The 26,700-nt window shown below is 60.6% G+C and overlaps 3 protein-coding genes and 1 long non-coding RNA gene across 10 annotated transcripts; 1 reads left to right on the top strand and 3 right to left on the bottom strand.

The window, feature by feature from the left end:
- Positions 1-12: 12 nt before the first annotated feature.
- On the top strand, positions 13-7,866 carry LOC139788732 (maestro heat-like repeat-containing protein family member 7). 5 transcript variants are annotated; one of them, XM_071728907.1, is made up of 18 exons: positions 13-800; positions 1,033-1,127; positions 1,303-1,407; positions 1,729-1,932; positions 2,340-2,489; positions 2,934-3,088; positions 3,183-3,297; positions 3,648-3,919; positions 4,033-4,150; positions 4,503-4,637; positions 4,792-4,980; positions 5,295-5,444; positions 5,747-5,848; positions 6,127-6,229; positions 6,327-6,383; positions 6,711-6,862; positions 7,017-7,298; positions 7,615-7,866. In XM_071728907.1, the coding sequence occupies exons 1-16, from the start codon at positions 296-298 to the stop codon at positions 6,842-6,844; spliced, it is 2,589 nt and encodes an 862-aa protein (XP_071585008.1). In that variant the 5' UTR covers positions 13-295; the 3' UTR covers positions 6,845-6,862; positions 7,017-7,298; positions 7,615-7,866. The 5 variants fall into 5 exon arrangements, with proteins under 5 accessions (XP_071585008.1, XP_071585011.1, XP_071585009.1 ...); XM_071728910.1 differs by having other exon boundaries at positions 6,711-6,882; positions 7,073-7,298; XM_071728908.1 differs by having other exon boundaries at positions 6,711-6,882; positions 7,064-7,298.
- A 2,693-nt stretch (positions 7,867-10,559) lies between these two features.
- Positions 10,560-16,924, bottom strand: LOC139788722 (glycerol-3-phosphate acyltransferase 2, mitochondrial-like). The gene is made up of 17 exons (XM_071728894.1): positions 16,668-16,924; positions 16,384-16,513; positions 15,249-15,348; positions 15,027-15,166; positions 14,796-14,946; positions 14,484-14,688; positions 13,868-13,977; positions 13,425-13,498; positions 13,226-13,341; positions 13,053-13,123; positions 12,210-12,472; positions 11,637-11,946; positions 11,436-11,540; positions 11,245-11,365; positions 10,932-10,985; positions 10,778-10,833; positions 10,560-10,702 (listed from the first exon to the last, which is right to left on the bottom strand). The coding sequence occupies exons 1-17, from the start codon at positions 16,801-16,803 to the stop codon at positions 10,586-10,588; spliced, it is 2,259 nt and encodes a 752-aa protein (XP_071584995.1). The 5' UTR covers positions 16,804-16,924; the 3' UTR covers positions 10,560-10,585.
- A 912-nt stretch (positions 16,925-17,836) lies between these two features.
- LOC139788830 (uncharacterized) lies at positions 17,837-19,131 on the bottom strand. The gene is made up of 3 exons (XR_011722951.1): positions 19,065-19,131; positions 18,037-18,088; positions 17,837-17,894 (listed from the first exon to the last, which is right to left on the bottom strand). It is a non-coding gene; the product is annotated as an uncharacterized lncRNA (long non-coding RNA).
- Positions 19,132-21,474: 2,343 nt separating this feature from the next.
- ELMOD3 (ELMO domain containing 3) lies at positions 21,475-26,012 on the bottom strand. Of its 3 annotated transcripts, none has more exons than XM_071729287.1 (11): positions 25,930-26,012; positions 25,562-25,629; positions 25,295-25,352; positions 24,986-25,051; positions 24,667-24,749; positions 24,402-24,516; positions 23,515-23,637; positions 22,896-23,026; positions 22,717-22,793; positions 22,508-22,635; positions 21,476-22,232 (listed from the first exon to the last, which is right to left on the bottom strand). In XM_071729287.1, exons 2-11 carry the CDS (start codon positions 25,625-25,627, stop codon positions 22,090-22,092), a joined length of 990 nt encoding a protein of 329 aa, XP_071585388.1. In that variant the 5' UTR covers positions 25,628-25,629; positions 25,930-26,012; the 3' UTR covers positions 21,476-22,089. The 3 variants fall into 3 exon arrangements, with proteins under 3 accessions (XP_071585389.1, XP_071585388.1, XP_071585387.1); XM_071729286.1 differs by having other exon boundaries at positions 21,953-22,232; positions 24,384-24,516; XM_071729288.1 differs by lacking the exons at positions 25,295-25,352; positions 25,930-26,012 and having other exon boundaries at positions 21,475-22,232; positions 24,986-25,048; positions 25,562-25,623.
- Positions 26,013-26,700: the final 688 nt, after the last annotated feature.

The raw sequence follows: 26,700 nt of genomic DNA, 5'->3' as shown, positions 1-26,700 counted from the left end.
CATCTCGTGGTGCTGGGGGAGATGCTGCGGTGGTTCAGGGGGTGCAGGGCTGACACTTGGACTCCATCATCTTGAAGGTCCTTCCCAGCCATGATGATTCCATGATTCCATGTGCCAACGCCTGCCTGGACACACCCGGCCTGCCTGCCAGGTGACAAAGGGACCCTTTGTGACCTCACCTGTGACACCGCGGGTCCCGGGGTCCCTTCTGAGCACCGGGGAGGCCCCGTCTCAGTGTCCAGAAGGACAGCAGAGAGTGCAGAGGCGAGCACAGAGCTGACAGGAGCCCTGAGCGATGTCTGCATTCTCAGCGTTCGGGAGAAGCCTCCGTGGATCCCCAGAGGACCAAGGAGAGTTGGAGACGGTGCCTGGTCCCCGGGAGAGGGATGAGCCGGGGACTGGGGCTGGGTGGATGCCCTCGGGGCAAACGGGGCAGGACTCGACAGCCCTTGGTGGTTTGTCTGATGGGAGCCTCTGCCCAGCCCCTGAGGGCTGTGAATCTCCACAGGCTGCCCAGGAGCCTCCATCCCCTGGAGATTCCCTGCCCCGTGCAGGGCCCGTCCCAGCCCTCTCCCTGTCCCCACGCAGCCCCCTTGGCCCCACGGGCTCTCCCCCCATGCAGTGCAGCCTTGGGGCCGGCAGCACTGCCCCCCCCGTGCCCACCCCCCATGGCCTCTCCTCTTCCCCCACTCAGCAGAGACCCCCGAGCCGGCCCCGGCTGGCCTGGAGGGGAGAGGAAGAGGAGGAAGGCCACCCCCCTGCCCCATCAGAGGTGTGGGAGGTCCCGCTGCCGGAGGCAGGTGAGTGAGTGAGTGAGTGAGTGAGTGGCCTTTGGCTGCTCTGCTGTCCTCCTGCATGGCAGTGGTTGCTGGGCACATCCCCGGCCCGATCCCTGCCAGTCCCCTCTTTGGGTCCCCCCGCCCAGGGCTGGCTCTGTCCTCGGGAGCTGGCACGGGGCTGGGTGCCAGGTAGGGGACACTTCAGTCTGTCCTGCCAGCACCTTCAGCTCACCCTCCTCTCTTGCTTTGTTAGATTTCGACTGTGATTCCAGGAGCTCTGAGGATCTGCGTCCAGCTGAGGAGGGGGAGGGACAGATCCTTGTGAATGCTCTGGAGGGCTCAGCAGAGGTACCCACAGAGACTGGCACCGGCCTTGTGCCTGCTCCAGCTGCCCCCACGCTCAAGGATCCCCTCCCAGGAAGCCTTGGCAAAGGATCCGAGCCCTGCCAGGTGCTGAGCAGAGCTGTCAGCCCTGGGAGAGCCAGCAGAGCCCAGGGCAGAGCATTGGCTTTTCTTCTTGCAGGGCCTGATGTTCTTCACAGCCTCCCCCAGAGCAGAGGAAGGTCAGGAGGCTCTGGTGCTCATTGCCAGGGCGATGGAGTCAGGCATCAGCCCTTCCTCTGCCAGGGTAAGGAGCCCCCAGGGCCAGACAAGCTCCGGTGCCCCCCTCACTCAGCCCTTCCCGCTCTCCTGGATGCTCACTCTGTGGCTATCCCGAGTCCCAGTCCTCATGCCAGCTGAGGGCTGGAGAGCAGGGAGAGGCAGAGGGGACAGCGGGGCTGCAGGGGAGGCTGTTCCTGCTGGGGACAGCTGGGCCTCGCCCGTCCTGCTGCTCTGCTCCCCTGGCCCGGGCGCTGCTGAGAGGGGACCCTGCGCTGGGCAGAGGAGCTGGCAGCGTGCAGGGGCTGGGGCAGACACCTCCACAGCCCTCTGATCCCTGCTGTTCCAGTGCCTGGGAGAGATGGTGGGACGTCTCATCCTCTGCTGCGCATCCAGCTCCATGGCAGCAGAGGCTCTTCAGCACCTCTTCGACGTGCTGCATCGACAACGCTGGGGAGGCTCTGGGCCAGGTCCCAGAGTTCCATCTTTCCTCCACTCCTCTCCAGGCTGGGTGTCAGCAGCAGATGAGATGAACACCAGTGGCCTTGCCAGGGTAAGGAGCTCCCTCCTTGCTGGGACCCTTCCAAGGGACCCTTCCCAAAATGCCTGGGACTGGCCTGGCCTCACTCTCCCTGCTGAGAGGGTTCCTATGCCAGGCTGTCCCTCCATGGAGTGCCCCAGCAGCAGCTCCAGCCCTCCTGGCCCCTGGCTCTCTGGAGGGCCAGCAGGCCCTGCCCATGAGCCCAGCCCTCCTCCCTCACCCTGAAGGAGACCCTCCCTCCCTCCCTCCCTCCCTCCCTCCCTCCCTCCCTCCCTCCCTCCCTCCCTCCCTCCCTCCCTCCCTCCCTCCCTCCCTCCCTCTTCCTCTTCATCCTCCTCCTCCCCTCCCTGCAGGGACAGCAGCCCCTGCTGCAGCTTTCCTGACATCTCTTCCCTCCTTCCCTTCCCTTCTCCCCGCAGGAGTTTGGAATTTACTCCTGGGCTGCAGAGAGGACGGGCCTGGTCCTCACAGCTATAGCAGCCCTGAGAGATTCCAGCACCCAGGACAGCCAGGTGGCCTGCAGCCTGCTGGACGTGGCCACCAGCGACCCTGGCTTCTGGCTGGTGGATGTAAGTGTCCTGGGGCTGCACTGTCCTGCCCATCACACCTTCCTGGTGCTTTTCCCTGCTCCCTCCCTCCCAGATCCCAGTCTCTTGGGCACCTGAAGCCAGGGCAAGGCAGCAGAGAGGGATGGGATGGGCAGGGCAGCAGTTGCAGTGGCAGCACCATAGAATCAGAGAATCACAGAATCACCTGGGTTGGAAAGAGATCATCAATTCCAGCCCTTGATCCACTCCCCCCGTGGTTCCCAGGCCATTGCACTCAGTGCCACATTCAGCCTCTTCTTCAAAACCTCCAGGGACGGAGAATGCACCCCCTCCCCGGGCAGCCCATTCTAATGCCTGAGCACCCTCTCTGGGAAGAATTTCTTCTCTTCCTAATATGTAACCTGTCCCGGGAGAGCTTAAGGCCATGCCCTCTTGTCTTACCATCCTCACCCGTGTCCCCTCCAGGCAGAAGCGATCTTGAGGGGCATCCACAGCACCCTGCAGCGTGTCCCCAGGGTGACAGCCCGGCACAGCCTGGAGTCACTGCTCTGGCTGCTGGCTGAGAGGAGCCCCGAGGACACGGTCAGGACTCTGCTGAGGATCAGTCCAGAGTGTGACAGGTAGGAGCCCCTCCAGCCCTGGGGACCTGCTCCATAGCCCGCGCACAGCAGGGTGGCCGAGGCAGCCCTGCTGACGGAGCGCTCTGGCTTGCAGGGCTGCCCTGGCCATGTGGGAGGTGATGCTGTCCCCAGCCAGAAACACCCAGAGGATCTTCGAGGGGCTGCTGGGTGTGATGGAGGGCTCCATAGCAGGCGTCAGTGTCTCAGCTGTGAGTGAGCAGAGCAGGTCTTGCTCGGGTTCAGGGCTGTTCCTGGCTCCCCAGGCAAGCAGAGGCAGCCCCTGCTGCCTGCCCCAAACACCCACCTCCTCCAGGGCTTGGGGACACAGCCCCTCAGGGCCAGCAGGGACCTGCCCTGCACCAACCCCCTCTGTGCCAGCCCCGTGGGGCTGCTGGGGCCCCTGAGCACAAACAGGAACCACCCTGCAGCATTCTGGACACCGTGTTCATCCACCGTGTGCTGCCAGATGGCTCACAGCCTCCATCGGGCTCTCTGCGGCCTTGGGCAGTGCAACAGCAGCGTCTGTGCACTGAGAGCTGTCCCTGTGTCTTTTCTGCAGGCCTCCCAGGTCCTGTGCAGGCTCAGCCAGTGGCCCCACTGTCAGGAAAGCCTGGGAGTGCTCTTCCCCAGGCTCCTCATGGCCCTGACCAGCCAGCTTGTCAAGGATCCATGGATTCGGGGAGACGAGCAGCAGGTGGCAGTGAAGGCCATGAAATCCCTGCTGTGCGCTGCTGGATGTGAAGAGCTTGTCCAGACGATCCAGCAGGAGGGTGGCTGGGACCTGCTCCTTGGAAGTGAGGCCCTCCAGAGGGGAGTCAGTTTGCTGGCCAGGTGAGAGCCCTTTTCAGCCTCGGCAGCCCCATGCCCGGGGGCAGAGAGCTCAATGCCAGCAAGGCTTTGCCTGCCCTGCTCACCGCCAGCGCTGCTTTTCTTTCCCTGCCCAGAGAGATGAGGAGGAAGAGCTCAGCTGAGCAGCGCTGCTCCCTGTTCCAGCACGTCAAAAGGATGTTTGGCTCTGGGGAGCCCTGGCAGAACACCTTAGCCATGACTTTCTACGTTGAGGTAAGGCTGGTGGGAAGCAGTGCCTCTGGCAGATGCTCCTGAAGCCGTCCCTCTGTCCCAGGCGGCTGCCGGGTGGGATGACAGTCTCCGGAGCTGGGACAGAGGGCTCTGCTGTCAGTCCCTCTGCCCGCCAGCCCTTCCTGCTGGGGCAGTGCTCAGCACCCCTGGGTGTCCACAGGCAGGGCTTCCCCCGGGACGGGACGGGACGGGATGGGACGGGACGGGACGGGACGGGACGGGACGGGCTGTGTCAGCCCCTTTGTCAGGCCCTGAGCTGGCAGTGGGAAGCGGGAGCTGCACAGTGCCGGGGTCCTGCAGCTCTGCCCGTCTCTCACCGCTGTCGTTCTTTCAGCTGCTGGGCTGCCAGGACCTTGAAAAGACTTTGAGTGACCTGCACCTCCTCCACCTGCACATGCACTCTTACAGCCACACGATGCAATTGCTGGCACTCAGGGGCATGGCGGCCCTGTCAGGAGATCCGCAGATGGTGAGCGAGGTGGAGCCGCCTTGGCAGCCTGGGGCTGGGGCACGGGGGTAACGCGGTGGCTTGGGCCTGGCTGAGAGGAAGGAGGTGGCTGAGCAGGGGCCACAGGGCCCTCCCTGCCCTCCCCGGCTCAGAAATCAATTCTCTGTTCACACAGGCAGCAGAAATGCAGAGAGAGGCCCCTGCTGAGCTTGTCACCCTGCTGATGATGCCACACGCTGACAGCGGCGTCAAGGTGGAGGCCCTGCTCTTATTCAGAGCCCTCCTGGGCGGGCAGCTGGAGCAGAAGGAAGCCAGCCACATGGCTGTGTTGGCGGCAGGAAGTCTCCCAGCCCTCTTTGATGATGTAAGGCTGCTGTGGGACCTGACCCCGCAGAGGGGCCCGGGGCAAGGACAGCTGCCCTCCAGCCCAGCCCCGCGGGCAGCACTTGGGCAGGGCTGCTGCCCTCCTCACGGCCCTGGGCTCTGCTGGGAGGGCTTCTGGGCTCTGCAGCCCAGCACAGCCTCTCCTTGGCAGGATGAGGCCTCCGCTGCCCCCAGCCCCACCACCCCGCAGCATCTCCCCACTCAGAACAACAGGAACCATGGGGAGGGAGAGGCTGCTGCTGCAGTCACCCTGACTTGGGTCTCTTCCTTCCTTCCTTCCTTCCTCTCTCCCAGGAGTCCAGCCAGGTGAGAGAGCTCTCCATCATCCTCTTCAGAGAGCTGTTGGTGGTGATGGTGAGGAAGGACAAGAAAAAGGTGGAGGAGATGGTGCGGAGGACCCTGATCTCACTCTTCCTTCGGATGAGTGACGAGAGCGTGGCCGAGGTACAGACTCCAGAGCTGACCCTTCAGAGCTTTGCCCTTCCCTCTGCCCCAGCCCTGGCAGCAGCTCAGCAGCTCTTGCCCATCTCTCTCCTGCTGGCTGGCAGAAGAGAGAACCTGGCAGAACGTGATACCTGAGCTGGTGGCTGCCCCGTGTCCCTGCCTCGGGCACTGAACCCCCCCCCCCTTCAGGCTCTGTCCCCAGCTGCCTCTTCCCAGCAGTAGCTGGGGACACTGTGCAGCCTTGCCCAGAGGTCTCCTTCTCCCAGCTGTGGTGCCAGCTCCCACCCTCTGCTGCTTTGCAGGCCTCTGGCAGAGCCCTCCTCGCCTCTGCCAAGTTCCTGGGCTGGAGGAAGCTGAAGCGAGTGGTTAAGAACCAGGAGACGTGGAGGATTGGAGAGACCCTGGTGAGGACAAGCCCCAGGTGCCAGGGCCCGGGCTGGGCAAGGGCTGCCCTCAGGCACGCAGCCCCCCCCAGGGGTTCTTCTGCAGAGCCCTCTTCCCCCCAGCCCCTGGGTGCTGCAGGAGCCCCCGTCCCACGCTCTGGCTGCACCTCAGCCCCCCAGGGCTCCTGGCTGGCAGAAAGGAATGGTCTGGAGGGGAAGGGGTTGGGGATGGGCAGAGGGACTGCTCTGGCACACAGGGAATGGTCTGTGCCAGCCCCCTGAACTTGGGCTCTCCCCAGCTGGAGCAGGAGAGGAGCTGGGTGGAGCAGTATGTGCGTTTCAGCAAGATCCGGCTCAGGGCTGCTCCGACTGGTGTGAGATTGGCAGCCATCAGGTTCATTGGTGAGCAACAGCCCCCGGGGACCCTCTCCTGGCTGCCCCGGGCAGGGGGCTGTGCAGTGCTGGGCAGGGGAAGGTCTGACGGGAGCTCTGTGCACAGGGGCTGCTGCGCGGCGCCTGAGGAGGCATCGGTATGAAGTGCTGGGAATGTTCTTTGGTGAGTGGGGTCAGAGCTGGGCTGGATGGGGCTGGATGGGGCAGGGGACAGAGCCTGGGCAGGGGGCTGCCGTGCCTGGCCCCATTCGAGGGAGAAGCCTCAGGGGAGGGGGAAGCTCTTGGGGACAGGCTGGGGGTTAGGACTGGAGGATCCTTAAGGTCCCTTCCAGCCCAAGCCAGGCTGCTGGCATTCCTGAGCAGCAGCTTCCAGCTGCTCCCTGGCTCCCACCTGCTCCTCCTGGCCAGGGAAAGAAATGGATGGGGCTGGCACGGGAGGGGCTGTGCGAACACTGAGGCTTCACCACTGCTCTCTTTCTTTCTCTCCCAGCCCTCCAGTGCCTGGAAAACGACCCTGAGCCCTCAGTCCAGTCCCTGGGAGTTCAGACCTCACTGATCCTGGAAACTCTGCAGCAGCGGCAAAGATCAGGACAGAGTCTCCGGGCTCTGTGCTGCTGTCTCTGATGTCTCGGGGACAGTCTCCTCCTGCCATCTTCCCAACGGTACCTTCACCAATGCCACACTGCAGCTGCTGTCCCCCAGATCCCCATGTGCCTCCCCAGGCTCTACTGGACTGTCCCAGTCCAAAGCAGTGCCTTCCAACCCAAAGCAGTGCCCTCCAAGCCCTCCTCTCCACACCCAGGACTCCCCTCGGGTCGCTCTCCTCGGGTTAAACCTCCCCAGTGTCACCAGAGCAGGGGACAGCAGCAGCGTGGGACTGAAGGTGCCAGTGCTGAAGGTGGAGGTGGGAAGATGTCACTGAGAGCCCCCCTGACCCGAAGAGCCCGAGGGGGGGGGGAAGGGCTCCCGGGGCAGATGGCAGCGTGTGAACGGAGCTGGGAGCAGCAGCCCGGTGCCACGGCCTCCTTCCCACAGGCAGCACCCCGAGCCTGCTGAGCAGACACCATCACCCCCGCAGGTCAGCTCATCCCATCCCTCTGCACAGCCTGGCCCCAGGTGACAACCAGGTGTCCCCTTCTTTGGGCTGTCCCCCCCGAGCAGCAGCCACCTTGGGTCACCCCCTGTGCCACTCTTCTCTGCGTCCCGCTGTCCCCAAGCATCCGGCCACCTCCGGCGTGCTCCTGGCTTGCACCAGGAGCCAGGGGAGAAGTTTTCCTTCCCACGGCTGCTGCCAGTGCCCACGCTGGTGCTGGGGGGTGCAAGGAGGCAGAGGGGAGAAGGGCTCAGGCTTTCAAAAGCTCCAGTTCACCCCAGCGCTGCTTTCTTGCTTTCAGGGCTTTGTTTGGCAGCTGCCAGGAGGAGCGGAAGATGGGGAATGTTTCCCTGGAACTTGTCAGCATCCTCACTCAGCGTGGGACACTGGGACAGTCCTGCCATGTGGAACCCTTGCTGGTGGCAGCAGCACGGCTCAGTTTCACGGGCATCCTGACCCAGTGCTGCAAGTTCCTCCAAGCCAGCAGGGAGAGCAGCAGCCAGCTGGGACTTTCTGCAGGGGTTGAAAAAAGCATTAAACCTTCTCTTTCTTTCCTTAAGAGCCCTTTTCCTTGGTGTGATTAATTTGTTTAAAAACCTATTCTTCCTGTGCTTCTGCCCCCCTGTTGACTCCTGGAGTCACACCCTTTCTAACCCAAAAGAAGCCCAGATGGAGGCGGTGAAGCCCTGCCCCTCCTGCCATCAGGCAGTTGGAAGAAACCAGGTGGATGGGAGGGAATGGAAACAGGTCCCTCATCGGAGAGGCAAAAGAATCCCCTCGCAGCCCCCGCCATCCCCCCGGGTGCCCTTCGAGAACCGAGATGAGGCCCTGGACTCAGAGAACCAGGCAGAGGACACACAAGAGGAAGAACTGTCTGGAAGGTCTCCTGTTCGCCCCCCGTCTACCAGGCGGGTTACAACTACAGCTACAAAGGAAAAAAGAAGGGCAGTTGTAGTTGGTGACTCCCTTCTGAGGGGAACTGAGGGCCCTGTATGTCGACCGGACCCCTCCCACAGGGAGCTCTGCTGCCTTCCTGGGGCCCGAGTGAGGGATTTCAGTAGGAGACTCCCCCAGCTAATTCGGCCCTCTGATTATTATCCACTGTTGGTAGTCCAGGCTGGCAGTGATGACATTAATGGAAGAAGTAGCAAGACCATTAAAAAGGACTTCAAGGCGCTGGGTCGATGAGCTGATGGGACAGGAGCACAGGGGGTGTTCACCTCCATTCCTGCAGTAGCAGAGATGAACGAGGAGAGGAGTAGGAAAACCAGTCTTAATCAATAGGTGGCTAAGGGATTGGTGCCACCGGCGGAACTTTGGGTTTTTTGACCATGGGCCAAATTCCATCTTACCCAGTCTCTTCAAACCAGATGGGCTTCATCTATCCAGCAAGGGCAAAAGGACTCTAGCCCATAAGTTGGCGGGGCTGATACGGAGGGCTTTAAACTAGGCTTGAAGGGGGATGGGGTTGAAACCGGGCTCTCCAGAGAGGAGCCCAAGGGTGGACAGCCCAAGTTAAGAGCCAAATCTGCAGATTAAGAGCCCTTTTCCTTGGTGTAATTAATTTATGTAAAAACAGAATGGCACTTCCAAAATGCCCCTCTGCACCACAAAAAGTCACTCCTCAGCAACTAAAAAACTCCAAAAAACACCCAAAAACTGCCCCCTGGCACCAAAAAAAAAAAGCCCCCCCAGCTGGGAAGGGGGTCCTGGACGCAGGAATGGTCCTGGGGACACAGGGACTTTCCCTGTCCCTGTTCCTCAGGGGGAGAGGGGAAGGGTCCTGGTCCTGCAAGCTGGGGGGCAGAGGGGCAGACCTGGGGCGTTGGGGACAGCCCCAGGGGGGTTGGGGACACCCCGAGGGGGGGTTGGGGACAATTTTGTTCAAACCGTAAATCTGGTTGCTTTTATTATTTGTAGGATGTACATGTGCAGTAGTAATATTTCCTCACAAACAAAGTATAAAAAATTAATAGTTACAGACCATGAGAGTGGTGGTCAGTGGTGGCCCTGTATTGGCAGTGGCAAGGCGGCTGTGATCACTTGTGGTGCCTTGGGGATCACTTGGATCACCACAAGGTGTCAGTGATCACTTGGTAGAGGTCAACTGGCAGTGGCTGAATGAGCGTTGGTGAGTTGGCGAGGTGGCAGTTGTGAACTGGTCATCCTCAATTTGTGGTCAAACTCCAGCCAAGTTCGGTTCCAAAATTCTAAACACAGGGCCATGGTTTCCAAATGCAAGGTGCAAGACCTGAAAGCTGTTGCTGCCTCTCACCTTCTCCTGGCACCCCTTCCAGAGCTCCCAGAACACTGTGACTCTGTGATTGTCTTAGAACCTCGTACTTCAAACATCCAAGCACTCAGCTTCCAGCCGAGCGTCTGTTAAATCAGGAATGGAGCTTCTGGGGCTGTGGGATCAGCTCTGTGAGATGGGGTGGGGGGCACAGCCACCTCCCAGCTCTCTTGAAGGAGCGATGGTCTCCAAAACAGCAAAAGCTGTTGCTGTTAAGACACAGGGTGTGCAGACACAGACGGAAGCCCTGAAGAGGGACACCAAGATGGATGGAGCTGTTCAGGCCTCTGGCTGCGTGGAGTGTTTGAGCCTGGTGTTAGCACCAGAGGACAGTGTGAGTGGGGTCTGTGTGCAATGCGATGCGTCCCCCCCAGTGTGACGTGTCCCCTCTGTCCCCCCCAGACCTCCACAACCTGCGGCTCTGCTGCCGGGTGAACGGGCAGGTGATGCAGGACACCAGCACCCGGCAGCTCATCCTCCCCCTCCCCAAACTCATCTTCTGGATCTCCCGGTGAGCCCCGGGGCTTGGTGACCCCCCCAAGGACCTGGGGGGGGCAGGGGGCACCCCAAGTGACACCTCCCCTCTGTCACCTCCCCGCCCAGCTTTGTCACCCTGGTCCCTGGGGACATCTTGCTGACCGGGACCCCCCCAGGGGTGGGGATGTTTCAGATGCCCCCCCCTCTACCTCCAGGTGAGGGAAGGGGCAGGGGGTGTGAAATAAATCAGGGGGGAGGGGAGGCAAAGTAAGGGGAGGGGGCTTGAAATAAGGTGTGTGTGGGGGGGTACCTGCATCTCCTTACCCCCCCGCAGAGAGGAGGTGAGGTGGAGTGTGAGATGGAGGAGTTGGGCACCATCTGCAACCAAGTGGTGTGAGGACAGAAATCGCCCCCTTTCACCCCAAAATTCAACCTCCCCCCCCCCCGCTTAATAAATCCAGGAGGCAGAGGGCGGGGTCGCTGCACCCCAGTTTATTGGCTCCTAGTCCTGGATGAACTGTTGGATAAAGGCTTCCAGCTTCTCCCGGTTGGCACTGGACTGGAACTGTGGGGAGAGGTGGAGCAGGGGGCAGGGGGGGGGCTGCACCTCCTCCAGCACCTGGGGGGGACACGGAGGGGTCAGGGGGGTCACTTTGCAGGCACCAGGCAGGGGGGGGCCCCCCACCACACTCACCCCCATCTCCTTGAAGGTCTGCAGGGAGCTCAGGGCCAGGGTCCTGCTGGGGAGGTCTGGGGGGGAAGAAATTCCCCAGGGAATCCCCAGATTCCCCTCCCATGGCTCTGGGGGTGGGGGGAGACCCCCAAATCCCCCTCCCCCCCCAACTCACCCCCACTCTCCTCCTCCTGCAGGAACTGGATCAGAGCCTCCACACAGTCTGACTCTGGGGGAAGAGAGACGGGAGGGTGAGACCTGGGGCACAGCCCCTCTGGTGCCTGCAGCTCTGCCTCAGTTTCCCCAAAAGCTGAGGCATAAGGGAAAGGGGGGGCAGTTGCCCACCCTGGGAGGGGCTTGCCCACCCAAGGAAGGATTTGCCCACTTAAGGAGAGAGGTTGCCCACCCCGGGAAGGGCGTTGCCCACCCAAGAAGGGGGGTCGCCCACCCAAGAAGGGGGGTCGCCCACCCAAGAAGGGGGGTCCTACCAGGCAGTGGCCACGGGGCCAGTCCCAGGAACGTGGCGGCTCGGGCGATGCCGCGCAGGGTGGGGGCGAGGAGGCGGCAGAGGAAGAGGAGGAGGCCGGGACAGGAGGGGGGCTCAGTCAGCTGGGGGGGGAGGCAGAGGTCAGTGAGGGGTTGGGGGGGGCCCCCGGGGGGGTTGGGGACACCTTGGTACCTTGTAGCAGCACTTGGGAGCCTCCTCCTCGCTGTCACTGTCACTGAAATCCACCCTGGCCCAGACCCGGGGGGACAAATCACAGCCCCGGCGCTCGATGTCCTGCTGGGGGGGGACAGGGGGATGGGACCCTCACACCCAGAGATGGGGAGGGGGCTGTGTCTCGGGGGGTGGTCCCAACGGGTGTCACCCACCTCCTCAACCTGCAGCAGCCCACAGAGGAGCAGTTTGTCCACCATGTCCTGGGTGCGGCTGGGCAGGGGCTGGCAGGGCTGCGGACAGGGGGGACAGGGGCTGGGAGGGGGGGACAGACCCCCCCAAGGGTGTCACAGCCCCCCCCGTGTCCCCAGCCCCTACCTGCAGCCCCCAGCAGTGTGGGGGACAGCAGCCCCAGCAGCTCCAGCCCCCTTGGAGTGCAGCTCCTCCTGGCTCAGGGTGATGCTCGGGGGGGGTCCCGGGGGGGCTCCCAGGAAGGGCAGAACCTGCAGCACCAGTGCCCGGATGGCACAGGCTGGGGGGAGAGGAGACACTGACACCACTGTCACCCACCCAGCCCCCCACCGTCACCCACCCATGGTGTTACCAATCCCCCCCCATGTCCCTGATCCCCCCACTGTCACCCATGCTGGGTGTCACCTGTCCCTGGTGTCACCAATCCCCCCAGTGTCACACCAATCCCTGGTGTCCCTGCTCCCCCTCACCGTCACCCATGCTCGGTGTCATCAGTCCCCCTGGTGTCACCAATCCCCCCGGTGTCCCCCTGTGTCCCCTCACCTCCCAGTGCCTCCCAGGCCAGCACTGGCAGGATGCCCCGCGCTGTGGTGTCCCAGCTCCCTCCTGGCTTCTGCCGAGCCCTTGGGGACCACCAGGACGTCCCCGAGGGGCCCCAGGTGGTGGCAGGTGAGGAGACCCAGGGGCTGCAGGCTGTGCCACACCAGGACCCCCACCCGCCCTGAGAAGCCCACATCCCGCTGGTGCAGCAACAGCTCCTCCAGCAGCCAGGAAAAATCCTGGAGCAGGCGGGAGAGGAAAACCCCCTGGGGAGAGGGAATGGGAGAGAGGGAATGGGAAATGGGGAATGGGAGAGGGAATGGGGAATGGGAGAGGGAATGGGGACAAGGGGAGAGGGAATGGGGACAAGGGGAGAGGAGGGGGGGGAATGGGAGAGGAGAAGGAAAGGAAGGGAGGGAAGGGAGGGAAGGGAGGAAGGGAGGGAAGGGAGGGAAGGGAGGGAAGGAGGGAAGGGAGGGAAGGGAGGGAAGGGAGGGAGGGAAGGGAGGGAAGGGAGGGAAGGGAGGGAAGGGAGGGAAGGGAGGGAAGGGAGGGAAGGGAGGGAAGGGAGGGAAGGGAGGAAGGGAGGGAAGGGAGGGAGGGAGGAAGGGAGGGAAGGGAGGAAAGGGAGGAAAGGGAGGAAAGGGAGGAAAGGGAGGAAAGGGAGGAAAGGGAGGAAAGGGAGGAAAGGGAGGAAAGGGAGGAAAGGGAGGAAAGGGAGGAAAGGAGGAAAGGAAGGAAAGGAAGGAAAGGAAGGAAAGGAAGGAAGCTGAGCAGGGGAGGCTGGGGGAGAGCAGGCTCTGGGCAGCCCCTTCCCCAGGAGCAGCCCTGGGGCCCCCTCCTCACCCCCGGGTGCCGGTGCAGCAGGAGGGCTGAGGTGATGGCCACGGCCATGACAGCAGAGCAGGAGATGGCATCTGCAGGGGACACCAGAGACAGGCTGGGACAGGGGAGGGGACACCCCAGAGACACCCCAGAGGGTGAGGGACAGGGACAGGGAGGACTCCCCAGCCCCTCACCACTCAGGGCGTGCAGACCCAGCCTGGTCACCAGCACCCCCTCCTCTTCCTCCTCCTCCTCCTCCTTGGCTGTGCTGGGACCAGGATTTGGGATTTTGGTGTCCAGAGAGGTGGGGCTGGAAAACACAGGGGGGGAAAAGGGGTTGCAGCAGGGTCAGGAGGGTTTGGGGGGTGCCCCCAGGTGCTGCCCCCCACTCACCAGGTGCCCAGGATGGGGGGCAGCAGCAGCAGTTCCTCTGCTCTCCTCCCCACGAGGTTTTTGGCCACAAATTCCTGGATATGAGTGAGGAAAAATGAGGACCTGGGGTGTGCAGAACCCCAGTGCCACCGGGATGGGTCGGTCCCTGAGGTTCCCAAGGACCCCAACCCCTCAGTTTCTCCCAAACATGGATTACTGGATCCCCCCGGGAACACCACAACCCCACAAAGGACACCAGAACCCCCCCCAAAGGACATCAGTTTCTCCTGCAGAACCCACAGCCCCCCTGGAGAACTCTAAAAGGCACCAGAACCTCTGGAAGGTACCAGAACCCCCCCAGATTCCTCCCAGTCCCCCCAAACCCCTCCGCAGGGGGTTGCCCACCCCCCTCCCTGGCACAGAGCCAGCCAGGGGGGGTGCTGGGGGGGGTCCCCTGCCCATACCTGCAGGGAGAAGGGTTGAGCAAAAGTCCACACGGGCAGAGCCCCAGCTGGGGCACAGGATCCGACCCAAAGCCCCGAACCAGAACCTGAGGGTGAGGGGGGCAGGGGGGCTCTGGGGGGAGATGGGGGAGAGAGGAGTTAATGGGGGGGGGCACAGGGGGGAGACTTGGAGAGAGGGGCAGAGGGGGCCATGGGGATACTGGGGGGGATGGAGGGGAGAGGGGAAAGGAGGGAAACGGGAAGAAGCAGGGAAGAAGAAGGAGCAGGGAACAAGGGAAAAGGAGGTTCTGGGGAGACCTTAGAGCACCTTCCAGTGCCTGAAGGGGCTCCAGGAAAGCTGAGGAGGGACTTGGGACAAGGGCCTGGAGGGATGGGATGAGGGGGAAAGGTTTGAGCTGAAAAACTGAAGAGATTAAACAAGATTTTAGGAAGAAAGAATTGTTTGGGGTGAAGGTGCTGAGCCCCAGGTTGCCCCCAGAAGCTGTGGCTGCCCCATCCCCTGGCAGTGTTGAAGGTTGGATGGGGCTTGGAGCCCCCTGGGCTGGGGGAGGGGTCCCTGGGGGGGTCCCTAGGGGTGCTTTAAGGTCCCCCCAAGCCATCCCAGGGTTTCTCTCACCTGCTCCTGCTGGAAGCCCCCCGGGGGTCATCTCGTAGGTGACGCTGAGAGGGACGAGGAGGACGTCGGGGACGGCCCCATCCCTCAGGGCCCTGCAGACCAGTGCCAACCAGTGCTGAGCTGGGGCTGAGAGGAGCCGGGGGGCTGGGGGCTCCTCCAGAAGATGAGGAGGGGGCTGCTGGCTCCTCAGCACCTCCTGCACGTACTGGGGAGGGACGAGGAGGAGCTGAGGGGGGGCACCCCCCAGGGCTTTGGGAGTTTGGGGGGGCGTCTAGATCCCCCCCTCCCAGCCCCCCCGAGGGGGAACCTTACCCCAGCCAGCACAGCCCCCAGCAGCTCCGTGTTCCCATTCCCTGCTCCCTGCTCCAGCTCCCTGGGAAGGAAAATCCCCCCCAGGCAGCGCAGGAAGGCACTGGGGGGGGGCGGGGTGGGGGAGAACAATGGTGGGTGGGTGTGCCCCCCCCTCCCCTCCCAAGTCCCCCACTGCACGGGGGGCTCAGGGGGTGCAATGCTCTCCTCTCCTCTCCTCCCCCCCAGCCTTACCGGAGTGGGGGGGCTGCAGGTCCGGGCACCCAGAGCCACCCTGGGGACCCCCAGCCCCCGGGAGAAGAAGAGGAGGAGGAGAGGAGGAGCCCATCCAGGTGGGAGCTGTGCCTGCCCAGGAACACCAGAGGCACCCCGGGCTGCAGAGGGACACAGGGGGGGTCAGGATGGTGAGGAGGGGGGCTTTGGGGGAGGGTGCAGGGGCTGGTTGGGGTCCCCCACCCTCCTGGCAGCCTGCAGCACCATCTCCAGCTGCCCCCTGTGCAGCTGCACCCCCAGGAAGAGGCGGCCCAGGAGCTTCAGCAGAGCCCAACTGCACAGCCTGGGGGGGAAAGGAGAGGGTGAGAGACCCCCCCCACCCAAAAAAAAAAAAAAAAAAAAAAAAAAATTCCCCCAGACACAATCCCTGCCTCAGTTTCCCCACCCCTCACCCCAGGCAGCGACGGGGGGGTTGTGGGTGAGAGCTTCAGCTCCAGATCCCCTTCTCACCCAGAGGGGGAAGCCAGGGCTGGACTGCAGACCCCCTCCTCACCAAAAGCTGCTGTCACACCCCCCCCCCTTCCCCCTCTGCCCATTCCTAGAAGGATCCAAAGGGGTTTTACCCCTGGGTATTTCTTCCCCTAGAGCTGCTGGAAGGGCTCTGGTGTCATCAGAGGAGCTGCCACAGGCCCCCAGGGGCCAGGAGGGGAAAAAGGTCCCTGGGGAGGGGCCTGAGTAGGAACCCCCCCCCCCCCCCACTCCCTTCCCCACCCCGGGGCAGATCCCAGGAAGGACCCGGGGGGAAGATCCCAAGGGATCTGTGTGGTCCTTTGGTCCTGTGACTCAGGATCCCCCCAGGGATCCACCTGCACCTCCCAAGGGATCCCACCACATCCCCAAGGGATCCCTGTGCATCCCTCCCAAAGGATCCATCTGCAGCTCCCAAGGGATCTCTCTACAGTCCCCAAAAGGATCCCACAAAGGCTCCACCTCCATCCCCTCAGGGATCCCTGTACATTCCTCAAAAGAACCCAAAACATCTCCCAGGGGATCCACCTGTACCTCCGAAGGGATCCCACACGATCCCACCCAGGGATCCCACCAGCATCCCCACAAAGATCCCACATCCCCCAAGTGATCCCTGCACACCCTCCAAAGGCTCCCACCCCCCTTTAGGGACCCCCCCCATATTCCCCAAGGGATCCACCTGCATCCTCCAGAGGATCCTGGAGCATTCCCCAAGGGATCCACCCACATCCCACATGGAATCCCAGTGCTCCCCCTCAGGGATCCCACCTGCACCCCTCAGAGGTCCCCCCAGGGATGGGACTGAGCCCCCAAGCCCACGGGTGGGGTTTGGGCCCCCCCCAGCACAAACCTCAGCAGGAAGGGGCAGAGTGGGGCCTGGATCTCAGCCAGGATCTCCTGGATTTTCTGCTCCCAGCACTGGGGGGATCTCCGGGGGATCCCCCATTCCCGGGGAGCAGCAAGCAGCAGCATCCTGCACCCTGCGGGGGCGGGGGGGGGAAGAAAAGTAAGGTGGGAAAATCGTTTGCATTCTATTAATTAGGTGGGTAATTAGGTAATTAATTAGGTAATTAGCATCCCCCCAGCCCAACCCCCCACCCATTCACCCTCTTTGGGGGTGCTCCCCCCCCCCACCTTCTGCTGCTGCAGACTCTGGCAGGGAGGTCCCTGGGGGTCTCCCTGGGGGATTTTCCAGTTCCAAATTGCCAGGAAAAACACAAACCCTGCGGACCAGCCACCCCCCTGTACCTGGGGGAGGAGACAGAGACATCGGGGGGGGCACCAGAATTTGGGGGGTATTTGGGGCTTTGATCGTTTTGCAGCTGTGATGCAGCAGAGATGCCAAATTTGGGACTTTCCCCCAACACCACCCTCAAAGTTTCTCAACTGTAGCTTCAAAAACCTTGGATAGCCCCAGAGCCCCCAGGAGCTGGAGCTGCTTGGAGATGGACACGGGAGCTCCAGAGCTTTCCCACTCCTCATGTTATTTACCCTCCAACTCCTATTATTTTTATTATTTTTCTTTTTTTAACAGGGGAGATGAATTATTCATCAGGGTTTGAAAGCTGGAGCTGGGATATTTCAGGCTAAGTGGCAGATAATGACCCCACTTGGAAAAACACAGCTCAGCCACCAGGGGACTGCACCTCTGGAATTAAAAAAGAATAGATTTAAAAAATTTTAAAAAAATAAATAAAATAATCAGGGATTTGGCAAAGGGAAAAGCAGGAGGGGTTGGGGACAAGGCCACGTCCCCTGTCCCCAGGGGCTGGGCTGGCTCAAGGGAGTGGGTGCTCAACAACCCCTCTGAGCTTCCTCCCCAACACTGAATTTTCCTTCAAAAAAACCCAAACCCCAAGGAAGGACCCTGAGGGGAATTCCCTGCTCCCAGCCCCAGGTGTAATTAATGAAACTCCTCGGGCAGGTAACTGGGGAGGAAGGGGGATAGAGGGAGGAGAGGATGGAGGAAGGGGGGGGAGATGGGACACTCCTGAGCAGCTGGGAGGGGGTTCCATGGGTACCTGGATTAAAAATTGGGGTGGGGGAGGGAAAAAAAAAGGGGATTCCAGGCTGAGAGGTGACCCCAAGCCCACCTCGTGTCCCTCCTCTGTCACCCGCAGGGCGTCCCGAACCAAAGTGGGACAGGTGCTGGGGCAGAAACCATCCTGGGGAGGGGGGAAAATGACCCAAAAAGTGAGTCCGGGGACGGGGGGGGGGGGGAGGCAGCCCCAGCCCACCACCCTCCCACCCCCCAGGCCCCCGGGGGTCCCAACCCCAAAGCTCTTACCCAGCTCTTTGGGGTGCAGGTAATGGGAGGAAAAATTCCAATTTCTGCCCCGAATGCCAGAGCCAGGTTTGCATCTGAGCAGGGAGAGAGGAAATGGGAGCAGGGACCAACCCAGCCCCCCCTGCCCTCCCCGAGACCCCTTTTTTGGGGAGAAATCACAGGAATTCCTGGGGAGCAGGGCTGGGGTGTGCCCCCCCCCCCCCCCCCAGCTGTCACCTTTCTGCCTCTGGATCCGGGGGGATCAATCCCTTGGGAATTGTGTCCAGAGCTGGGGAGACACAGAGTGGAGGGGGGGTAAGGGGGGGCTTTGGGGGGACACCCCAGACCCCATAGGGTGCCTAAAAAAAGAGGATGGGGGGCACCCAAAGAAAAGAGGTGGGGGCCCAAAGTAAAGAGGGTTGGGGGGGTGAAAAAAAGAGGGACCCAAAAAGAGGTGAAAAAATAAAGAGGGTTGGGGTTAAAAACAGAGAAATGGGGGAAAAAAAAAAAAAAAAGAGACGGGGCTGGAAGAACAACAAAAAAAAAAATTAAAAAATGGTGGGGGCTCAAATGATAAGAAGGGTTGGGGCACCCAAAATAAAGAGGGGTGAAAGGCACCCAAAAAAAAAAAAAAAGGAGTTGGGAGACACCCAAGAAAAGGGGATGGGGGCACAATAAAAAAAATAAACTAAAAAAAAAAAAAGAGGTGTGGAAGGCCTGGGAAAAAAAAAAGTGGGGGGCTCAAATAAAAAACGATTGGGGCACTCAAACAAAGGAGGTGGGGGGTACCCAGGAACAGTGTTGTGCTCAAAAAAAAAAAACGCAAAAACCTGGAATTTGGGGCACTGAGAGGGTGGAGGCAGCAAAGAAAAGGAGTGGGGGGGAACCCAAAAAAAATAAAAAGAAGAGAATTTGGGCAATCGAAAAAAAGAGGGGTGGGGGCACCAGAAGAAATGGGGCTGGGGTCCAAAAGAAAGAGGGTGAAGGGGCCCAGAAAAGAGGACGGGGCATCAAAATAAAGAGGAGAACCCCCCCCCCCCCCAGCCCAGCAACCCCCGAGTGCCCTCCCCCTCCTTCCCCAGGGACTTTTCCCTCCCACCCCACCCCCCCAGCAAAAATGAGGAAAATGTGAATAATTTGCTTTAAAATGTTGTTTGGAGGAGATAGCCCCTCCTGCACCCCCCCCCCAGGTCACCCCCAGGTTATTTGGGTACCCAGGGCCCCCCCCCGCCCTTGTCCCCGGGGGGGGGGGGGGGGCCGGGTACCTGTGGGGCGGCACTGGGGGGGTCGGGGGGGGCATCCCCCAAATCCGGGCTGAGAGGTGCGGGGGGGCTGCGAAAAACCAACAGAAATGGGCAAAAAATCTGATTCTGAGGATTTTGGGGTTTTTGGAGGGGGGGGCAGGGGACACCCCCAGGAACCCCACATCCCCTATAGGGGCTGGGGGGGAGGGGGGCACAGACCCCATATGGACCCTGAGGGGGTCACCCCCCCTTTCCCCCAACCCCGGGGGTCCCTTCCCCTTCCCCCCCCTTCCTCGGGACCCCCGGCCCTGCCCGCCCCGCCCCCCCCCACTCTGGGGACCCCCCCCGGGCACCTCCCGAGCGCAGCGCGGGCCGAGGGCGCGAAGGCACCGAAGCTTCGGGAAAATTCCCCAAAAAGGCCCCGAGTGGGTGGGGGTGGGGCTGGAGGGAGCATTGGGAACACCTGGGGAGGGGGAAATGGGGGGGAAAGAGAAAGGAAAAAGGGAAAACTGGGAAAAAAGTGGAAGAAAGGGAAGAGAAGAAAAAAGTGATGATAGGTAGGAAAAACCCAGAATAAATAAAACTGGTAATTAAAAAGAAGGGGAAAAAAGGTAATTTAGCACGGGGAAATGCTAATTAATTCAATTAAAATTAATTCATTAAATAAATAAAAATTAAAAAAAGGCATAGAAACGTAAGAAAAGGGCAAAAAGACAGGAAAAGGGGAAAAAAAAGAATTTAAAAAATAAGTGCAAGGAAGGGAAAAACAAACACAGGGAAAAGGAAAAAAGGTAAAAAGGGGGGAAAAGAGAATTGGAAAAGGTTGGAAAAAAAGAAATAAGATACAAAAGGGAAAACAAAAAGGAGGAAAAGACAAAAAAAGGGGGGAAACAGAAAACGGAAGACCAAAAAAAGGGGAAAAAAAGACGGGGGGGAAAAAAAGAGGAAAAGATACAAGAGGAAAAAAAACCAAATAGACAACACAAGAAAAAAGGGAAATAAACAAACACACCCCCCCCCTCGGGGCTGAGACTCCAGGAATTCAGATTTCTGATAAATAATCACAGCACTCCCCCAAATTCCACCCTATTTTTACCACATTTCACCTTATTTTCCCCTATTTTTACCCTCTTCTACTTAATTACCCCCATTTTTTCCTTTTTTCCTAATTTTTACCCTGTTTTTTCCTATTTCTCAACTAATTTTTTCCCCAGCCTTTTCAATTTTTTTTATTCCCCCCCCGTATTTTTACCCCATTCTCCCTTTTTTCCCCATTTTTATTTACCCCATTTTCCACCCTATTTCCCCTATTTTGCCCCATTTTCCTATTTTTGTTATTGTCCCAATTTTTGCCCCATTTTATCCTATTTTTGACCCTATTTTTGCCCATTCCCCCCCTTTCCTCTATTTCCCCTATTTAACCCTATTATTTTACACAATTTCCCTTTTTACCCCATTTCCCCTTATTTTTCCCCATTTTTTCTTCCTTTCCTGTGTTTTCCCTCATTTTTCTCTACTTTTAGCCCAATCTTTCCCTATTCCCCCCCACTGCCCCAATTTCTTGGGATTTTTACCATTTTCTTGTTTGTTGTTGTTATTTTTACCCATTTTATGGGACTTTTCCCCATTTTTTTTTCTTCCCATTTATTGAGATTCCCCCCCCCATCTAGTGAGATTATTTACCCAAATCCTTGGATTTTTGCTGTATTTTGGGGATTTTTTCCTGTTAATTGGCATTTTTCGCCCATTTATTGGGATTTTTTTACCCATTTCTTGCAATTTTTTTCTCATTTATTGGGATTTTTCCCCCATTTCTTCGGGTTTTTTCCCATGAGTTTTTTTCACCAATTATTGGGATTTTTCCCCATTTACTGGAACTTTTTTACCCATTCATTAAAGAGTTTGGTTTTTTTTAACCACCATTTCTTGGGACTTTCCCCCTCATTTCTTGAGAGCTTCCCCCAATTTATTTTAATTTTTTCGCATTTCTTGAGATTTTTTTCCCCCAGCTAGTGGGATTATTTACCTATTTCTTGGGGTTTTGGCCTCACTTTGGGGATTTTTCCCTATTTTTGTGCATTTTTTCCCTATCTATTGGGATTTTTTAACCCAATTATTGGATTTTTTTCCCCATTTCTTGGGATTTTTCCCAGCTGGGGGGGACATTTCCCATTACCAGAGCCACTCCCTGCTGTGCCCGTCTCCTTCAATCCCCAGATTTGGAGTTTTTTTCCTTATTTTTAAGGCCTGAAGGTGTCCATTGGGACATTTTTGGGGGTGGAGCAGCCATTCCCATTCCCAGTGCTGGAACTGGGATTGGAGAAAAAGGGGGAAACTGAGGCAGGGGGTGGGGGCAGCAGGGACAGGGGACACCCCCAGCCCCCTCAGGAAGGCACCAGAAAAAAAGCCACGAAAAAAGTGAAAAAATGGGGTTTTCTCTTTTTAATAAATTATTCAGGGCCCAGGGGGATACCAGAGCCTTGTGGGGGGATCCAGGAGCTCTGATGGGATCCAGGAGCTTTCCTTTGGGATCCAGGAGCTCTCCCATGGGATCCAGGAGCTTTCCTTTGGGATCCAGGAGCTCTCCCATGGGATCCAGGAGCTTTCCTTTGGGATCCAGGAGCTCTCCCATGGGATCCAGGAGCTCTCCCATGGGATCCAGGAGCTCTCCCATGGGATCCAGGAGCTTTCCAATGGGATCCAGGAGCTCTCCCATGGGATCCAGGAGCTTTCCTTTGGGATCCAGGAGCTCTCCCATGGGATCCAGGAGCTTTCCAATGGGATCCAGGAGCTCTCCCATGGGATCCAGGAGCTTTCCTTTGGGATCCAGGAGCTCTCCCATGGGATCCAGGAGCTTTCCAATGGGATCCAGGAGCTCTCCCATGGGATCCAGGAGCTTTCCAATGGGATCCAGGAGCTCTCCCATGGGATCCCGGGGCTCTGTCCCTCTGCTTGCAGCTCCTCCTGGAGCCTCCCCAAACCTTTCCCCACGTACCACGTGGCTCTTGCCAGGATCTCCCAGGGATCCTCTGGGAATCTCCCGAGTTCAGAGCAGCTGCAGGGGGGTGAAGTTCACCTCCTGCCCCCCCCGGGTCCTGCGGGGGAGGTGTCGGGGGGGGCTCTGCCTCCCGTGCCTCTCCAGGGACCTCAGGAGCTGCCTCGGGTTCTTCTTGGTGGAGAATTCCAACTCTGGGGGGGGGGAGGGGGGAGAAGAGGAAAATGAGAGGGGGGGGCTTCTGTGGGTGTGTGTGGGGGGGGACACTGGGGTGAGGTGGGGATCCCTCAGGTCCTGAGTGTCCCAAGGAAGGGGCTCGGAGGGGGGGGGGAATCTTCACCCAACCCTCCCCCACCCTGGGGCAAGAACCATCAAACCCCGGCGGCCCCGGGGCAGGGGAAAAAGAGGGAAAAAATCCCGGGGAAAGGGCAGGGAGAGGGCAGGGGGAAGGGCAGGTCCACCCCCCCACCCCTGAGGATGTCGCCGGTGTCGGCGATTGTCGCCCCCTGGGCCGTCCAGAGGCGCTGGAGCTGCAGGAAGGCGGCGGCGTGGAGGAGGTTGAGGAGGGGCAGGAGCTGCTGGCGGCGATTGCATTCCCTGGGGGGGAACACGGGCGTCAGAGCCCCCCCGGAGCGGTGCTGGGGGGCACAGGGGACCCCCCCGGGCTGGGGATGTCACCTGTTGAGCCGTCCCTCCCGCAGAGCCTGCAGGACGATGCGGGTGATGTTGAGGGACATGAGGCAGAAAGGGAAACTCTGCGGGAGAAGGGGGAGAGATGTCGGGGGGGTCCTCACCAAAAATCCCCCCCCAAAATCCGAACCAAAATCAGCGGGGAGGAGGGGGGGGGCGGGACCTGCCTGGGTCTCGTGGTGGGACAGCCTGAAGATGTGGTGGGCCAGGGGCAGGGTCTGGGGGTCGGTGAGGAGGGAGAGGAGCTGGAGCAGCCCCAACATCCCCACCCCCCGCAGGTCGCGCCCGGGATCAGAGCCTGGAAAAAAGTGGGAAAAGGTTGGGAACAGATGGGGGGGAGGAGGGGAAGGAGGAACACCCAGCAGCCTCCCAGCTCCTGCCTCAATGAGAAACGTTAATGAGGTGAGCACGGGGGGGGTGAGACCCCCGGGGTGGGGGAGAAGGGCAGGGGAGGAGCTTTATCCACGGAAAGATCAAAAACTGGGAAAGGGATGCAGAGAATCCACGGAAATTGGGGGGGCGGGGGAGGGGAGGGTCTGAGGGTGCCCCTCGAATCCTGGGCTCAGTTTTGGGTCCGAAAAGAGACATTGAGAGCCTGGGGGTGTCCAGAGAAGGGCAAGGGAGACATGGAAAAGGATCTGGAAGTTGTGAGGAGCAGCTGAGGGAATTGGGAATGTTGAGTTTGGAGCAGGGGAGGCTGAGGGGGGCCGGGGGGGGTCGGGCTCTGCCCCCCAGGACAGGGGGAAGGGGCTCAAGCAGGGGCTACAGCTCCATCCTCAGCCTCACCTTGGAATCCCAGTTCCTCCCAGTGCTCCCCATAGCGTGGGCAGCCCCACTGGGACTGGGTCAGCTGCTGGTAAATGGTCTGCAGGATCCTCATGTGCACCACCTCCCCATCATCCAGAGCACCTGAGGGGGGAGAAAACCCCTAAAAATCACCCCCCCCCAGCACCCAAAATTCATAAACACCCCTTAGGATGAAAAAAAAAAAAAAAAAAAAAAAAATCCCTTGGCACCCACAAAAGAGCCCCCAAATAATTCCCCTCCAGGTCTTGGCACCTAAAAAAACGCCATTGGCACCCAAAAAGTCACCCCTGGCACCCGAGAAACCCTACAGAGTGTCCCTAAGCATTGTGAGCCACCCCTGGGCACCCAGAAAATGTCCCTCAGCACCCAAAAAACCCCCTAAAGAATGTCCCCTCAGCATCTAAAAATCACCCCCTGGTACCTAAAAATGCCCCTCAGCACCCAAAGCACCCTAATAAGCACCCCTCAGCACCCTAAAATCACCCCTTGGCACCCAGAAACCCCCCCTCGCACCCAAATATTTCCCCCAAGCACCAAAAAAACCCCTTACAGAATGGCACTTCCAAAATGCCCCTCTGCACCCCAAAAAGTCACTCCTCAGCAACTAAAAAACTCCAAAAAACACCCAAAAACTGCCCCCTGGCACCAAAAAAAAAAGCCCCCCCAGCTGGGAAGGGGGTCCTGGACGCAGGAATGGTCCTGGGGACACAGGGACTTTCCCTGTCCCTGTTCCTCAGGGGGAGAGGGGAAGGGTCCTGGTCCTGCAAGCTAGGGGGCAGAGGGGCAGACCTGGGGCGTTGGGGACAGCCCCAGGGGGGTTGGGGACACCCCGAGGGGGGGTTGGGGACGTCCCTGGGGACACTCACACCGTGCCAGGCCCAGCACCAGGTCCCTCTGTCCCCTCAGCTGGGGCTGCAGGCGGGGGGGGCCCCAGAGGCAGCGCAGCAGCAGGAGGGGGGGGCTCAGCCCCTGCCCCCCAACCTGCCAGGAAATCAAACACAAAAGGGGGGGGGGGGGGGAACATCAGCCACGGGCTGGGGAGGGGGGGGATGGGAACCCCTGGGGGGGGGGGCACAGCGCTTCCCCCCCCCCTGCTTACTACATCTGAGGGGGGGTGGGGCACGGCCCTACCCGGCTGGGGGGGGGAGGGGAGGCCTGGAAGAACTGCAGAGCCTCGGGGAAGGAGATGGGGGGGGCTGGCGGCCTCCCCGGGTCTGGGGGAGGCAAAGAACCGGGTTAAACCCCCCCCACCCCCCCCAAATAAAAACCCCAAACAAACCAAAAAGCCTCCCCCCACCCCCTCCCCGTTCGGAGCCCTCAGCACAGACACAACCCGGGGGGTAGGGGGGGGGGCAGCCCCCCAGGACTCTCCTCCCCCCTCCCCAAATGTGCCACTCCCCGCCCCCACCTCCAAAAGGCGCCTCCCCCCCCCCTCGTCCCCCCCCCTTACCCCTCTGTCTCTCCTCCACTCTCTCCCATTCCTCCCGGGCTCGCTGCTGCTCCTCACTCAGCTCTGCTGAAGGAAAGACCCCCCCGGATCCCGAGGCGGGGTTTGTTTGTTCCCCCCCCCCTCCCAAGCACCCCAGGGAGCTGTATTTCCCCTTCTCTCGGGGAAAAAAACCCAACCCGTGGGGTCTCTGGGGTGAGGAGGGGGGGAAGCACCAACCCCCAGTTCCCTCGGCTCCTTCTGAGCCCCCTCGGGATGTTCCCCCCACGAGAAAACTCCCAAATCACCCCAAAACCCCCCAAAAAATCTCACCAGCACCCGATGGCTGTGCCAGGACCCGCAGGAGCCCATCCAGAGCCCGAGCTGAGAGCTGGGGGGGGGGGAAGGGAGAGCCCAGGCTGTGACCCTCCCAAAAACACAGCCAGGAACCCAACCCCCCCCAGCTTGTGTTCAGCTCAGGGACCCCAAAAAGCTCCGTTAAGAAAGGAAACAAACGGGGCTCAGGTGGGAGGGGGCACAGGAGGGGGGGGGCAGGAGATCCCCGGGGGGGCACAGGAGGGGTCAGGGGGTGACACTCACCGGGGGGCTCTGCCCGGGCTGGGGGGGGCAGCGCTGCTGCTCCCAACCCCCCGCGGCTTCGCTCATGGCTGTGGGGGCAGAACAGACCCCCCCAGGGAGGGCCCTTCAGGGACCCCCCCGGGGGCACCCAGAGACCCCGCAGAGCCTCCCTTGGAGGCTTCAGGTTTCCCCCAGACCCCTCAGGGCCCTAGGAAAGTGCCCCCCCGGCCCCTCAGACCCCTCCCCAGAGGCCTCAAGTCCCCCCAGGAGCAGTCAGGGCCCCCCCATACCCATCACGGGACCTCCAGAGGCCTCAGGGTACACCCCCCTCCCCCCCCCCAAGGCCTCAGTGCCCCCCGGAGCCCCCTGCCCTTTGACCCCGCGCCAACCGGAAGCGGGCAGGGCCCAGCCCGCCGGGCCCGCACCTCCCGCGCCGCGGTGCCTGCCGGGAGTTGTAGTTCGCGCCGGCTCCGCAGGGAACACCACACGGGACTACAGCTCCCGGCAGGCACCGCGCGGGGCGGGAGACGGCGGCGCGGTTGGGACATCCCGCGGGGAACGCGACCGCGCTGGCAGTGGCAGGAGCTGAGTCCCAGTTCCCAGAGCTCCAAAGCCGCTCCCGGCGTCATCTCCCAGAGCCCGATCCCAGTTCCCAGGGCTCCACAGCACTTCCCAGGGTTCACCCTCAGCTCCCAGCGCCATTCCCGGTGCCCGATCCCAGCTCCCAGTCCCAGCTCCTGGTGCCCGATCCCATCTCCCGGTGCCCCCTCCCAGTTCCCAGTGCCGGATCCCAGTTCCCAGTGCCCTATCCCAGTCTCATTTCCCAGTGCCGGATCCCAGCTCGCCGTCCGCGATCCCATCTCCCAGTGCCGGATCTCAGATCCCGGTGTTCGATCCCAGTTCCCATTCCCAACTCCAGTGCCCCCTCCCAGTTCCCAGTTCCCAGTTCCCAGTCCCAGTTCCAGTTCACAGTTCCAGTTCCCAGTTCCCTATCCCAGTCCCATCTCCCAGTTCCAGTTCCCTATCGCAGTCCCAGTTCCCAGTTCCCTATCCCAGTTCCAGTGCCCCCCCAGTTCCCAGTTCCCAGTCCCAGCTCCCAGTTCCCTATCCCAGTTCCAGTGCCCCCCCAGTTCCCAGTCCCAGTTCCCAGTGCCCCCCCC

The sequence above is a fragment of the Heliangelus exortis genome, chromosome 30 (genome assembly GCF_036169615.1).
Source record: "Heliangelus exortis chromosome 30, bHelExo1.hap1, whole genome shotgun sequence".
NCBI lineage: Eukaryota > Metazoa > Chordata > Aves > Apodiformes > Trochilidae > Heliangelus > Heliangelus exortis.
This window is presented reverse-complemented; position numbering and strand designations above follow the sequence as displayed.

Excerpts from the sequence above, each read along its gene's own strand:
- LOC139788732 (XM_071728907.1), top strand. The coding sequence starts at position 296 with ATGTCTGCATTCTCAGCGTTCGGGAGAAGCCTCCGTGGATCCCCAGAG. Across the intron at positions 1,933-2,339 it reads ACACCAGTGGCCTTGCCAGG|GAGTTTGGAATTTACTCCTG; the intron begins GTAAGGAGCTCC and ends TTCTCCCCGCAG. Across the intron at positions 2,490-2,933 it reads CTGGCTTCTGGCTGGTGGAT|GCAGAAGCGATCTTGAGGGG; the intron begins GTAAGTGTCCTG and ends TGTCCCCTCCAG.
- ELMOD3 (XM_071729286.1), bottom strand. The coding sequence starts at position 25,627 with ATGAGCGAAGCCGCGGGGGGTTGGGAGCAGCAGCGCTGCCCCCCCCAG. Across the intron at positions 25,353-25,561 it reads AGCCCGGGCAGAGCCCCCCG|CTCTCAGCTCGGGCTCTGGA; the intron begins GTGAGTGTCACC and ends CCCCCCCCCCAG. Across the intron at positions 22,233-22,507 it reads CACCGGCGACATCCTCAGGG|AGTTGGAATTCTCCACCAAG; the intron begins GTGGGGGGGTGG and ends CCCCCCCCCCAG.
- LOC139788722 (XM_071728894.1), bottom strand. The coding sequence starts at position 16,803 with ATGTCTCTGTCTCCTCCCCCAGGTACAGGGGGGTGGCTGGTCCGCAGG. Across the intron at positions 14,947-15,026 it reads CCTGCAGCCCCCCCACTCCG|GGGGGGGCACACCCACCCAC; the intron begins GTAAGGCTGGGG and ends TTGGGAGGGGAG. Across the intron at positions 12,473-13,052 it reads TGCTGCACCGGCACCCGGGG|GGGGTTTTCCTCTCCCGCCT; the intron begins GTGAGGAGGGGG and ends CCCTCTCCCCAG.